Genomic DNA, 15,201 nt, shown 5'->3' on the forward strand with positions numbered 1-15,201 from the left:
TGATTTATCTAAGGGATGCAAGGATGGTCAATATCCACAAATCAATTAATGATAGATACATCACATTAACATTTGCATAGAAGAATAAGCTATTGTGTGTAAAGTACAAATAAGGCCAGGAGACTCCAAAACAACTGTAGAGAGAGAACTGCCTCAGTTCATAATGACTTAGCAGTCCTGGTGCCATTCTGCCACAGGGAGTGTGACTTGGCTTCTGTGAAACAAATTCATGTCCTTGGGATAAATTCCCTCTTTTGCTTTAGCTTATGTTGGTTTCTGTCCTTTGATACCAAGACATATTCTTAGTTTTTCATTTACATTGTCCACCTACCTGGTCTCAACTCTCATTAGCCTAGACTTTTGTAACAGCCTCTTGAACTTTAACATGATCTCATTGTCTACCTTCTTTTTGTAAGTAAACAAACATATTCTTGCCTGATTAAATGCTTTGAAATATCATTTTGCACTGGCCTCCTCTTGACTTGTTTTAATAAAATTTGCGAATTCTGGTGAAGAGAAGGCACAGATTAAGGAGTAAGACTATGTTAAATTGGTTTATAAAATGAAAAGGCTACTCTATAACATAAAATACCGAGTGAATATGAAGTTGTTAGTGCCTTTATCTGGAATTCTTTTTCCAGAATAGTGGCACATCTTCCTCTGCTTCATTTAGGTGTCTGCTTAAATGTTACCTACTCAGGCCATTCTGGTTAATTTTATCTAAAATGGTAGCTTTTTTCTTTTTTTCATCTTTTTAAAAAATTATTTATTTAATTTCAAGTTAGTTAACATATAGTATTGGTTTCAGGAGTAGAACCCAGTGATTCATCACTTACGTGTAACATCCAGTACTCATCCCAACAAGTGCCCTCCTTAATGCCCATCACCCATTTAGTCCATCCCCTCCAGCAACCCTCAGTTTGTTCTCTGTATTTAATAGTCTCTTATGGTTTGCCTCCTTCTCTGTTCTTATTTTTGCCTTCCCTTTCCCTATGTTCATCTGTTTTGCTCCTTAAATTCCGAATATGAATGAAATCATATATTTGTCCTTCTCTGACTTATTTCGGTTAGGATAATACACTCTAGTTCCATCCACATTGTTGTAAATAGCAGATTTCATTCTTTTTGATCTCCGATTAATATTCCATTATATATATACACATAACACACACCACATCTTCTTTATCCATTCATCAGTTGATGAATATTTGGGCTCTTTCCATACTTTGGATATTGTTGATAGCGCTGCTGTAGACATTGGGGTGTATGTGCCCCTTCGAATCAGCATTTTTGTATTCTTTGGATAAATACCTTGTAGTGCAATTGCTGGGTCATAGGGTAGTTCTATTTTTAGTTTTTTGAGGAACCCCATACTGTTTTCTAGAGTGGCTATACCACTTTGCATTTCCACCAACAGTGCAAAAGTATTCCTCTTTCTCTGCATCCTCACCAACATCTTGTTTTTTTTCTGAGTTGTTAATTTTAGCCATTCTGACAGGTGTGAGGTGGTATCTCATTGTGGGTTTGATTGTATTTCCCTGATGATGAGTGATGTTGAGCATCTTTTCATGTGTCTATTAGCCATCTGGATGTAGTCTTTGGAAAAGTGTCTATTCATGTCTTTTGCCCATTTCTTCACTGGATTGGTTTTTGGATGTTGAGTTTGATAAGTTCTTTACAGATTTTGGATACTATCCCTTTATCTGTCATTTGGAAATACCTTCTCCATTCTGTTGGTTGCCTTTTAGTTTTGTTGATTATTTCCTTTGCTGTGCAGAAGGTTTTTATCTCAGTGAGGTCCCAATAGTTCATTTTTGCTTTTGTTTCCCTTGCCTCTGAAGACATGTCTAGTAAGAAGTTGCTGTGGCCTAGGTCGAAGAGGTTGCTGCTGCCTGTTTTCCCCTGTAGGATTTTGATGGTTTCCTGTCTCACATTTAGGTCTTTCATCCATTTTGAATGTATCTTTGTGTATGGTTTAAGAAAGTGGTTCAGTGTCATTCTTCTGCATGTCGCTGTCCAATTTTCCCAACACTATTTGCTAAAGAGCCTGTCTTCTTTCCATTGATATTCTTTTCTGCTTTGTTGAAGATTGGTTGACCATACATTTATGAGTCCATTTCTGGGTTCTCTATTCTGCTCCATTGATCTAGGTGTCTGTTTTTGTGCTATAAAATAGTACTTTTTCTTAATCACTTTATCCCTTTACCCAGTTGTTTTTCTTTAAAGAACCTACTGTTATGCTATATACTTCTTTACTGTTGGCTTCCATCCATTAGAACGAGCATTGGAACTTCATCTGTTTTGTTTACTGATACATCTGTAAATGTTTACTGATTCATCTGTTTTGATACTGATATATTAATAGTGTTTGGAACAGAGTAAGTATTGAATAAATGATTACTATGCTTGGCATAATTGAGCTAAGAAAGATATATTTATACTACTATCTTAAATCTGGAAGTGTAAGATACTCTATGAGAAGAAAAAATGATTGTATACAAACTGTAATTTATGGGAAAGGGGTTATCACAGTAACTAAGAATATGAAGGAAAAAGTCTTGTACGTACCTATAGTGCATGAACTACCAAAGATGGGCACTTCAATTTTAGTTCTTATAGCGTTTTTAGCATATAATTATATGCACTTTCATTTTTTAAAATATTTTTCAACTTTTCCATTTTTTTAATGTTTACTTTTATTTATTTTTGAGAGAGAGAGAGAGAGAGAGAATGAGAATGAGTGCCAAGTGGAGGAGGGGCAGAGAGGGAGGGAGACACAGAATGTGAAGCAGGCTCCAGGCTCTGAGCTGTCAGCACAGAGCTGGATGCCAGGCTCGAACCCATAAACCATGAGATCATGACCTCAGCCAAGGTCGGATCCTCAACCAACTGCAACCAACTAAATGCACTTTTAGAAGTACTTCATGGAAAATAGAGAAAACTATCAATATTTGAAGACAAAAATAAAAGTTCAGACATAAAGTGTAAGCTCTTGGTTTAAGTGGAAATGGGATCTTTTTGGAGATTTGTTAGTGGGCTGTATTGTCACTTTATGGAACCAGAGTTTTAAGAACTAGCTTCATTTTTCTCCTAGTAGTAGTAGTAGTTAGGAGTCCCTCTGAAAAATAGAAATTTAAGAAAAACATAAATTACTCTTTTGAAATTCTACCATTGAAGTTTATGTCTTAGAAGGCAAAGTGAGAAATGAAAGATTTTGGTCACTATTAGAGAAAAATCAAATGTACAAAGCATATAGTTTATATTTAATGTCATTTTCAATTAATCTTAAGTATTTCAGAAAATGTGCCTACCATAATTATATATTATTTAGTATATAATAAATATTATATAATCAGTATTTATGGACTTAAATACATTTAAAAAATATTTGACTAAATTTTCAATATTTTATAAACTATGTATGAGTCATGAATATACAAACATTTTATCAGAGTTATAAAAGGATTGCATATTCTAAATTATGGCTTCCATCAGCTATTCACTTTTTTGTGGATTATGTGATAAATGAAATCATGGAAATGAACACTTTATAGCTATTACTAATAATTATGTCAACAGCCTTTATATAGGACTGTTTCAAACATTAACTGAAAATCAAGGTCTTTCCATCCTTTATACCAGAAACATACATATGTAAGCAACATACACAAAAAATGACCTAGATCCTTTTGATGAGTAAATGATTTTCCTATATTTTCTAAATATTCTAAATATATTTGCTAAATTTGAAAAATGTACTCCCTCATTCTAGTTAGGATCCCATTTATAATATTTATTCCACTACATTTATGGTTTTATGACCAATTTGAAAGATGGTGTATCATTAAAAAAACAGATCAAATTAGCTTCTTCAACTCCTTATTATATCTGGTAACTGTACTAAAGAAACTGGCTTTGAATACGGCAAGTCCCAGTCTGTGAAAGTTGTAGGCAAGTACAACACTTGTGCAGAGGTAAGCTATTACATGACCAAGGGTAAACTGTCATAGCTATATACAAAGAAGGAAAAGAAGATATGTAGGAAGAGATCCATTACAGTAGCAAATGTTACCTATTATTTCTAAGGTTTTAAGCTATTTTGGAATTATAGGAACTGAAGGGCAATCTTTTTAAAGATGTATATAAATGGTTTGGTTTTAATATTTATTCATTTATAACATAAATAAAAATAAGAATAGAAGTAACTCTTAAAAAAATAGACCACATAAAATGAGCATTTTAATACAAATCATTAGAATATATTTATACTATATATAAATCTATACATTAGAAGACACTACTGAAATTTTGCTCTACAGAATATCATTCTAGAATTCTCTTTAAAACAACCAAATCACTGGGAAGAATTAGATGATGACTGTGAAACAGATTCTCCCATTACAATACTACTTCTGTCATTTAGAGTTTTGACAACAGTTGTAGCTGGAGACTGTAGCACTTTACGAGAGAGCCTCATTCTTCCATCAGCTGGATCACGTCCAAAGTATTTCACCTATATTAAAGAAACAAATTTACTTTGAAAGTTATAGTACAGTGATTGACATCCAAATTAGAAGATATTTAAATTTACATAGTGCAAATAAAACACTGATTAATGTTTTTACTTGTCTGTTGAAAGCATAGCTCAGTGCTAAGTAGAGGTATATGCTAATAAATATAATTTGGTTAAACAGTGATTATAAAAAAAGAAGAGACCAGCATTTAGTTGTCCAATTATAATCTTCTGTTAGACTCATCTGTGCCTTCCAGGTCTCTACACTGGAAGAACAGCGAAAGCCATGGTCAATGATTCTAGATAAGGGATTTCTGAGCCTAATGGTGCTACAAACTATATAGGATTATGCTTGGGTCATTTACATTATTTCTCAAAAAGGACTATCACACTGGAGATTATTTGGCTTGACCTTAGACAACACAAGTCAGGGGGAATTGTGGCAGTTTTAAAGTCCCTTCCGATGTTAAAAAAAACAATCTTATACAGATGTATCTTAGTTTTTATTCTTCTCCAGAGGCTACTTGAACAATGGGACTACAGATTGGGAATAAACTAGAAACCTTAGTTACCCGGGTCATGGATGATAGGTGTAGCTGGAATGTGGTATGGAAGAACAATAAAACAAAAGAAACAAAACCAAACCACACCACACCAGACTGGCAATGACTTCCTTTATCCACTCATAAAAGACTATAGAAAAGGTCAAACAACATGGCTTTCATCAAACTTAAAAACTTTTAGCCTTAAGCAGTGTAGAAGCAATTAAAGTCTCAACTCCTCAAATATGACATTCGAGGCCTTCAACAGAGTTACTACACTTTCAGGGTTCTCCTGTCCTGTCTGCAAATCACTGCACAGTCATCATTGACCTCATGTATTTTTAAAAGCTCTAAAGGGGACTACTGTTCTAACTAAACTATAAGCTAGGGGAAAGAATTGCATCTTAAATCTTTAGTGAGTCTATTTAAGAGCAAACCTAAAGTTTAAAAAGCACAGCATATAAATAATGTAAATCACAGATGTTGCTTTGATTCTTTCAGCTTACTTAAAAAAAAAAAAAATTCAAACTTCGGATATAATTTACAACATTAAGGGTAAAAAGTTGAATACAAGTACCTGAATTTCTTGGCCAACTTCTAATCCTAAGGCAGTAGGATGTTTAATCTGAAAGAGAACATGTTAATCTATTAGTTGTTGTATATAATTTCCTAACATCCATAGTAGTACACATTTTTTAAGTAGAAACAGCTTTATTGTTTTTTTGATTATAAAATCTGTTGATAAAGACTTAATACGTAAGTATTCAGATGATAGCAAAAATTACTGAAGACCTCTATACTTTTAGATCACTACTGCTAATACAAGTATTCAAATGTCTACTTAGTGTGTATTACATTTGTAAAAATGGACCTTACTGAGCTTGTCTTATAGTATGTTAATTTTTCATTCAATAATATGTTGAGGACATCTTTTTACAGTGGTGAGAATGGACATCCCTGTTTTGTTCCTGACCTTAGGGGGAAAGATCTCAGTTTTTCCCCATTGAGGATGATAATAGCATTTGTCTTTTGTATATGGCTTTTATGATCTTGAGGTATGATCCTTCTATCCCTACTTTCTTGAAGGTTTTTTATCAAGAAAGGATGCTGTATTTTGTCAAATGCTTTCTCTGCATCTATTGAGAGGATCATATGGTTCTTGTCCTTTTTTTTTATTGATGTGATTAATCATAATGATTGATTGGCGGATACTGAACCAGCCCTGCATCCCAGGTATAAATTCCACTTGGTCGTGGTGTATAATTTTTTTTAATGTATTGTTGGATCTGGTTGGCTAATATCTTGTTGAGGATTTCTGCATCCATGTTCACCAGGGAAATTGGTCTATAGTTTTTCTTTTGTAGTGGGGGTCTTTATTTGGTTTTGAAATCAAGGTAATGCTGGCTTCATAGAAAGAATTTGGAAGTTTTCCTTCCATTTCTACTTTTTGGAACAGCTTTAAGAGAAGAGGTGTTGACTCTTAACTTAAATGTTTGGTAGAATTCCCCTGGAAAGCTATCTGGCCCTGGACTCTTGTTTTTTGGGAGATTTTTGATTACTAATTCAATTTCTTTACTGGTTATGGGTCTGTTCAAATTTTCTATTCCTGTTTCAGTTTTGGTAGTGTATATGTTTCTAGGAATTTGTCCATTTCTTCCAGATTGCCCATTTTATTGGCATATAATTGCTCATAATATTCTCTTATTATTGTTTTTATTTCTGTGTTGGTTGTGATCTCTCTTTTTTCATTCTTGATTTTATTTATTTGGGTCCTTTTTCTTTTTGATCAAACAGGCTAGGAGTTTATCAATTTTGTTAATTCTTTTAAAGAACCAGCTTCTGGTTTCATTGATCTGTTCTGTTTTTTTTGGTTTCAATAGCATTAATTTCTGCTCTAATCTTTATTATTTCCTGCCTTCTGCTGGTTTTGGGTTTTATTTGCTGTTCTTTTTCCAGCTCTTTAAGGTGTAAGGTTAGGTTGTACATCTGAGACCTTTCTTCCTTCTTTAGGAAGGCCTGGATTGCTATATATTTTCCTCTTATGACTGCTTTTGCTGCGTCCCAGAGGTTTTGGGTTGTAATGTTATCATTTTCATTGGCTTCCATGTACTTTTTAATTTCCTCTTTAACTTCTTGGTTAGCTCATTCATTCTTTAGTAGGATGTTCTTTAGTCTCCAAGTATTTGTTACCTTTCCAAATTTTTTCTTGTGGTTCATTTTGAGTTTCATAGCATTGTGGTCTGAAAATATGCATGGTACGATCTTGATCTTTTTGTACTTGTTGAGGGCTGAGGACATCTTTTTTTTTTTTTTTTTTTTTTTTAATTTTTTAAATTTATTTTTGAGACAGAGAGAGACAGAGCATGAACGGGAGAGGGTCAGAGATAGAGGGAGACACAGAATCGGAAGCAGGCTCCAGGCTCTGAGCCATCAGCCCAGAGCCCGACGCAGGGCTCGAACTCACGGACCGCGAGATCGTGACCTGAGCTGAAGTCGGACGCTTAACCAACTGAGACACCCAGGTGCCCCGAGGACATCTTTTTATATCAATGTATGAAACAATAGAGTATTCAATTATGTAATTTGTTTTATATCCTAAAGATGGTCATTTAATGTTTTCAATTCTGGTGTTACAAATGTTAATAATTACTGAATCTAGGTGTAAGGTATACGGGTGTTCAGTGTACTATTTTTTCAACCTTTCTGTAGGTAATTATTTTTTTATTTTTTTATTTTTTTTCAACATTTTTTTATTTATTTTTGGGACAGAGAGAGACAGAGCATGAACGGGGGAGGGGCAGAGAGAGAGGGAGACACAGAATCGGAAACAGGCTCCAGGCTCCGAGCCATCAGCCCAGAGCCTGACGCGGGGCTCGAACTCACGGACCGCGAGATCGTGACCTGGCTGAAGTCGGACACTTAACCGACTGTGCCACCCAGGCGCCCCTCTGTAGGTAATTATTATTTCAACAATTGTGTACTCATTTACTCAAATTATCCTCTCAAAACAAAGTCCTAATGTTGAACTTCTAGGGCCAAAGGTACTCATACACATTTACCAAACACTCTCCAAAATGTTTGCCCCAATCCTGTCAACAGTATCTGAAGTATATGAGAATGTCCATTTGTTTTACCATATATTTACTCACACTGGGAATTTTCAACTATCTGAAAGCTGAAAAATAGTAACTTAGTTTTATTTGCATTTAAAACAATTGCTATTGCTATTGCTCTTTCTTACTGATCCATATAATCCCTTTGTATATGAAACCTCTCTCATGTTATATACATTTTTTCCCCTAAGTTGCTACTTGCCTTTCAGCTTAATTTTGCCACATACTTTTTTCCCCTTAATGTTTGTTTTTGCGAAGGAGAGTGTGAGTGTGAGCAGGGCAAGGGCAAAGAGAGAGGGAGGCAGAGAATCTGAAGCAGGTCCTGCACTATCGGCACAGAGCCTGACACGGGACTCGAACATACAGTGAGATCATGACCTGAGCTGAAGTTGGACGCTTAACTGAGCCACCCAGGCACCCTTCTGCCATATACTTAAAAAAAAAAAAAAAAAAAAAAAAAAGGTCAAATTTAATCAATTTATTTACATTTTTGGCTTTGATATCATGCTGAAAACTATTTCCCCAGTCCCAATATTATTAAAATATCCCAATTTTCTTCTAGTGTCATTCCTCAACCCCACTCTCCCATGCCCAGATTTTTTTCTTCCCTCATCACCTTAAAATGTTTTTTTGTTTTTAACAGCTCCTCAAAGCAGATGGGATTTTGGTATTAAAAAAAGTAGACATCAGGGGCACCTGGGTGGTCAGTCCATTAAGTGTCTGACTTCGGCTCAGGTCATGATCTCACAGTTCACAATTCTGAAGCCTGGATCAGGCTCTGTGCTGACAGCTCAGAGCCTGGAGTCTGCTTCAGATTCTGTGTCTCCCTCTCTCACTGCTCCTCCCCTGCTCACACACTCACTCTTTCAAAAATATACAAAAAAAAAAAAAAAAAAAAAAAGTAGATATCAAACCAGCTACTCCAGTATGAATTACTGAATAATCTTTGTTTCTTCACAGACTGAAAATGCAACTTTTAGAATGTATTATGTTCCCATGCATATACCTGGATGACTTCTGGTCTCTATTTTCTGTTGCATAAATTGTCTATTTCTGGGTAATACACTGTTTTATTCTGTATAGCTTTATATTTCAAGGTTTGGTAAACCAAATACTCCTATTCTCTGCCCCCCCCCCCCCATAGTTTTCTTGAATAGTTTCGTATTTTTAGCTTTATCCTGCCATGCTTGGTTGGCCAAGAAAAGTGGCAAGACAGGGCTACAACTAGGTATTTGTCGTTAACTGCCACGTGTTAACTCTAGATGTAATACTCAAGAATGTTTCTATTCCATCATGAAAGAATAAATATAAACATCTGTGTTAAAGAGTATAAGAACCTTTTGTCATTTTTAGTTTTCTTTATTTAGGCTAGTATTGGAGAAAGTACACAATCCTCATCAACCCAGGTAATTTTACTCTGATTATTTTAAGGCAGTTTTATATTTAAAAAAAATTTTTTTTTTAACGTTTATTTATTTTTGAGACAGAGAGAGACAGAGCATGAATGGGGGAGGGTCAGAGAGAGAGAGAGGGAGACAAAGATTCTGAAACAGGCTCCAGGCTCTGAGCTGTCAGCACAGAGCCCGACGCAGGGCTTGAACTCACGAACCGTGAGATCATGACCTGAGCCGAAGTCAAACGCTTAACCAACTGAGCCACCCAGGCGCCCCTTTAAGGCAGTTTTAAAAATAATCAAGTTATTTATTTTTTTTTTACCTTTCGTTGATCAAGTTGTGTGTTATGAAGCAGTACTGCAGTCATATTTGGATATAGTTTAACCATTACTCCAGTGTCTCTGAAAAGGAAATAAGCCTAGTTAAAATAGTAATATCTGTGTATGTACTGATAATCAAACTGATTACGTATTCATATGAGAGCAAAGTAAACACACACACACAATAAAAAGTAGGATTCTCTAACTTATATTTTCAATTGAACATACAACCCATATTTAAATACTTGTGAATCAAAGTACAGAGAAAAGATAAAAAGGACAAGCTTTTAGACTGTATATTTTTCTGTATTTCTTTTCATAGTATTTCCCAAAACATTTTGAAATGACATTAAATATTTTATTTTACTTTTAAATGTTTATTTATTTATTTTGAGAAAGAGAGGGAGAGAGAATCCCAGGCAGGCTCCATGCTGGCAACACAGGGGCTTGAACCTATAACCATAAGATCATGGCCTGAGTTGAAATCAAGAGACAGGCACTTAACTGACTGAGCCACTCAGGCGCCCCTCCTTTGGTTTTTATTCTTTATTATTCATTTCATATCACTTTGAACATTCAGGCTACATCTGATATGGTTTTTTTTTCTTCTTAGTGGATTTTCTCATTCTGAAAATCAATCTTTTCAGCTGATGTTGAAGCTGACATTTTAAAAAATGCACTCCTTAGGCATTAAGTAATACTCTCTTTACAACAAACTAACAAGAAACTACCAGAAAAAGAAGAAAGAAAAAGGAAATATTGCTAGGTCTTTTCTGGGCCTGTTTACTATTAGAAGATTTAAATGGTGGGAAATTTGGTTTAAGAAAACAATTCAGATATAAGAATCTATTAGTACAATCGCAGAATCATCTTATTGAAAACAAACTAGTATAGAAAATAAAATATACCTTAAAAATAATTAATGATTCTATGGTTATTGACATAAAATCTAAATAACTTATACTTTCAAAGTACATAATGCAAATGTGAAGTTAATGTGCACTTATAAATCTTATAAAAACCAGAAAAGCATTACCTGATTTCAGTTATTGTGGCAGTATACACTGCTCCAAATTCTAGTTGGTGCTCTTGCTGTAAGTGCAAAATAAGTCATAAGATTAATAAACAGCAACAAAAAAGAAAAAAGTATTATAAGATCTATACTTACATCATCTCTGCAGATTTCAGTAATGAAGTCTCTTGCTTCATGCATAGCACTGGGTGTTGGTGCAAATACAGAAAATGTTTCTTCATCCACCTGACTAATAGTTACTCCTTTTAAAAAGATAATTTAACATATTAAAGTTAACTTGCTCATGTGAGGAGTGCCTGGGTGGTCATTCAGTTGAGTGTCTGACTCTTGGTTCTGGCTTAGGTCATGATCTCATGGTTTGTGAGTTGGGGCCCCACACTGGACTCTGTGCTGACATCACAGAACCTGCTTGGGATTTTCTCTCTCTCTTTCTCAAAATAAATAAATAAGCTTAAAAAAAAAAGTAGATGTGACAGCAAGGGATTGACCTGTAAATAGCTGGGCAGGGTTGTGTTATATTTAGTCACTGCTTTAGGAATGATAGGATTCATTCACCAATAAATACATATTGCACACCTGCTATGCATCAGACATTGTGCTAAGCCCTAAGGAAACAACAGTGAGTCACTGTCCCTGTGCCCTTGGAGCCTACAGTTTGGCAGGACAAAGCATATATAAGTTCTAATTTTGGAAGATTTGGCTTTGCTCTCTTAATTATGAGTAGAAACTATACTATAATGTTTTCCTCACCTTTTCTTCTTTCTCTTACCCTTTAGAGTGATGAACAGATGGGTAAGGGATGAAATTATGTCAGTTTATCAACTAAAAAGCTGGTTAAGGCAACTCTGCTTCTCATTTTCCCTCAATAACTTCAAAGCTGGTAAGTACTAGGTAACTTAGATTGTTTCCAGAAAAAACAAAGTATACTATTTCTATACATACTCTTTAAATAAAATAGCTTAAATAAGACTAAGTGAAAAACAGAATAGAAGATTACAGCAAAATCCTCTAAAGTTGAAAACTAAACATTTTTCTAAATGTTCAATTTTAAACTGTTGCAAAGAAACTGATGAATTCTAGGTGATCCTTCTTGAATACAGTTAAGGATGAATGCTGATTTATTAAGAGGCATACAGAAAACGTAAAGACATGTCAATATTACATTCTTTTCTCTTGTTCTTTTCTTAAACATATTTTTGGAGCATCACAATAGAGATGAAATGGACCCTTACATGGCCTAGCATTAAAATCCCCAAACTTCATACAACTCTCACCTGTTTCAGCCTGAAGCTTTTTTAAGTGATATCCACCTGGTCCAACAAATTTTGCCCGTTTTGATAATGGAACCTGAATAGTTTCTGAAATGTAGTACAGACAAAATTATAAATAACTCAAATATGTATATGAATATAAAACATATCTTGATCAGTCAAGATTTTTTTTGACTTAGACACATGTAAAAATATTTCATGTAAAATAGAAAAATAGTTATTTGACTAAAGTTTTTGAAAGTTCTAATGTCTAAAAATATCTCCCCAAATTTAAAGCATTTTCACTATGGAAGTATTTATAATATTTCTGTTTTATGTATGGAGTTAAAGGAAATTTAAAATAACATACTTTTATATATTAATGTTTACCTTATCATGGAATAAATAATTTTAATGCGTTACCTACAACAGGTCCATTTTCTTTTCTAGATGCTCGAGGTTTTGAAATAGTTTTGTTCATAATCTGTAAAATCTCCTTCTTTGCCACTATAAGAGATAAACACATGATAAAAATTATAACTACAGTTGACCTTGAACAACTAGAGACTAGGGACATCTACCCCTGCTTAGAAAATTCGTGTCTAACTTTTGATTCCCCAAAACTTAACTACTAATAGCCTATGTTGCCTGGAAGCCTCATCCATAACAAAAAAGTTAAGTAATACATTTTGTATGTTATATGTATTATACACTGTATTTTTACAAAGAAGTAAGCTAGAGAAAAGGAAATGTCATTAAGAAAACCATAGGATGGGGTGCCTGGGTGTCAGTTGAGCATCCGACTCTTGATTTTGGCTCAGGTCATGATCTCATCATGGTCCATGAGTTCAAGCCCCAGGTTGGGCTCTATGCTGACAGCATGGAGACTGCTTGGGATTCCCTCTCTTGCTCTCTCTGCCCCCCTCCCTCTAAATAAATAAAAAACATTAAAAAAATTAAAAAAAGAAAACCATAAGGAACAGAAAATACATTTACAATACTGTATGTTTGTTTATTGAAAAATATTTGTACACAGGCATGTCAGGTAGCTTAGCTAGGATGGGGGCTCCCTGTAGAATGGCAGAGCTTCATAGCCTGATTGCCTAGGCTCAGTAGTGGCAACCTCTGGGTGGCCTACAGGTAGCAACAGTTGTGTGGAGACAAAGTATAGCTGCCTTATCTGCCTGGGCATGTACCACAGTCCCATGGCCATTCACCTGACACCTGTGGCCACTTGTGAGTGCACTGGTCTCCAGGGGTTCCTTGAGGCCAAGGTGCCATGGTGGGGAGTGGGTCCCTCCCCAACCCCACAAGCACTGAAGACTTTGTGCAGAGACTCCTATGCAGTGCTGTCTTGCCCTCTGGGCATGTTCTTCCTTCAGCTGAGGCTTCTGCCAGCCAGCCCTGGGTGCTTGACAGGACCACCCTCTCAGCACATTGGGTGATCTTCAGCCCAGCACAATTATGGGCCCCCTGGGGGGCTGCTGATGGCCTCAGAAGGCCTCTCAGGATAGTCAAGAGTATAGCAGGCATGACCTTTGTGTGAGATGCCTTTAGTTGGTTGGATGGAGACTGGGATGGGCAGTAGAAAATAAATGCCTTTCGGGGCACCTGGGTGGCTCAGTCGGTTAAGCGGCCGACTTCGGCTCAGGTCGTGATCTCACGGTCCGTGAGTTCGAGCCCCGCGTCGGGCTCTGTGCTGACAGCTCGGAGCCTGGAGCCTGTTTCCGATTCTATGTCTCCCTCTCTCTGACCCTCCCCCGTTCATGCTCTGTCTCTCTCTGTCTCAAAAATAAATAAAGGTTAAAAAAAAAAAAAATTAAAAAAAAAAAAAAAAAAAAGAAAATAAATGCCTTTGCTGTAAACTTAAAAAAAAAAAAAAAAAAAATCCACATATAAGTGGACCCATGCAGTTTGAACACATTGTTCAAAGGTCAACTGTATATAAAATAAATGAGATCAGATATAGCAGCATTCTTAGTTTTTCCAGAGTAAAACCCAAATTCTTTAACTTAATAGTCAAAGCTCTTCATATCCTAATTACCTTTACAAGTCTACTTATAATCCCCCTTCTCCATAAATCCTATAAAAACTGAATTTTCTCTGGTCTCTCATAAAGGTTGTTACGTGAAATTTCATTTTCTAAAGTGGTATTTTATAAACAAGCCCATTTTTAATAATAAGTTTAATGGGAATTATAGTTGCCATGAACAAATGAACAATGATGGAAAGAGAATCAGGCACACTGGGTTAGCTTACCTGAGGCTTGTTGAATGGCCTCCATTACAATTTTTATTGGTATTCCGGGTAATTTAATATCAGCCTAAGATGGAAAAGCCAAAAAATGATATAAATATTACTTCATGACATTATTTAAGTATTATACAAGTGAAACAAAATAGGTTTTAAAATACCTGTAATGCAGTTATTCCCTTATTAGTGCCAGCTATTTTGAAATCCATGTCACCATTGTAATCTTCGATTCCCTGAAAGAATTTAAGAAAGTATGATATGGTTTTAAACAAAAATAAAATTCACCCAGTTACTGGAGAAGAATTAAAAAAAATAGCTTTAGAAGTAAACCATGTCTTCTGAGACTAAAAACAAAGTGTCTTCTACATTAACTACTGCTTCTCATTTGTGACTTTAAGTTGTAACTATTTCATCACAAAATCACTTTAAAATCATGTTCCTCACATAAATGCATAAGGATTCATTTACAATCCTAAAGTGAGCCATTATGAATATTTATAGTGTAATATATATATATAACATATATATATCATATATATAACATATATATATCATATATATATAACATATATATATCATATATATAACATATATATATCATATATATATAACATATATATATCATATATATAACATATACATATATCGTATATATATAACATATATATATGATGTTCATATATGTGTATATATATATATCATATATACATATATGAACATCATATCCTATAAAATTCAAGGCTAGTATTCAGAAGAAGAAAGTAAGCACAAGGACCTTTATTT

General features: G+C 34.9%; 1 protein-coding gene across 2 annotated transcripts in view; it reads right to left on the reverse strand.

The window, feature by feature from the left end:
* Nucleotides 1-4,226: 4,226 nt before the first annotated feature.
* PNPT1 (polyribonucleotide nucleotidyltransferase 1) overlaps nucleotides 4,227-15,201 on the reverse strand; it is a 48,949-nt gene continuing 37,974 nt past the window's right edge. For both annotated transcript variants that reach the window (XM_019425818.2, XM_019425893.2), the window contains exons 20-28: nucleotides 14,580-14,651; nucleotides 14,425-14,488; nucleotides 12,589-12,672; nucleotides 12,190-12,273; nucleotides 11,051-11,157; nucleotides 10,919-10,974; nucleotides 9,885-9,963; nucleotides 5,633-5,680; nucleotides 4,227-4,513 (exon numbers count right to left, since the gene is read on the reverse strand). In XM_019425818.2, the coding sequence (XP_019281363.2) occupies nucleotides 4,355-4,513; nucleotides 5,633-5,680; nucleotides 9,885-9,963; nucleotides 10,919-10,974; nucleotides 11,051-11,157; nucleotides 12,190-12,273; nucleotides 12,589-12,672; nucleotides 14,425-14,488; nucleotides 14,580-14,651 (753 nt within the window). In that variant the 3' untranslated portion in view covers nucleotides 4,227-4,354. The remainder of the gene's footprint in view (nucleotides 4,514-5,632; nucleotides 5,681-9,884; nucleotides 9,964-10,918; nucleotides 10,975-11,050; nucleotides 11,158-12,189; nucleotides 12,274-12,588; nucleotides 12,673-14,424; nucleotides 14,489-14,579; nucleotides 14,652-15,201) is intronic.

This window comes from Panthera pardus, unplaced genomic scaffold (genome assembly GCF_024362965.1).
Source record: "Panthera pardus isolate Hobbes unplaced genomic scaffold, ASM2436296v1 HiC_scaffold_25, whole genome shotgun sequence".
In the NCBI taxonomy this organism is placed as follows: Eukaryota; Metazoa; Chordata; class Mammalia; order Carnivora; family Felidae; genus Panthera; species Panthera pardus.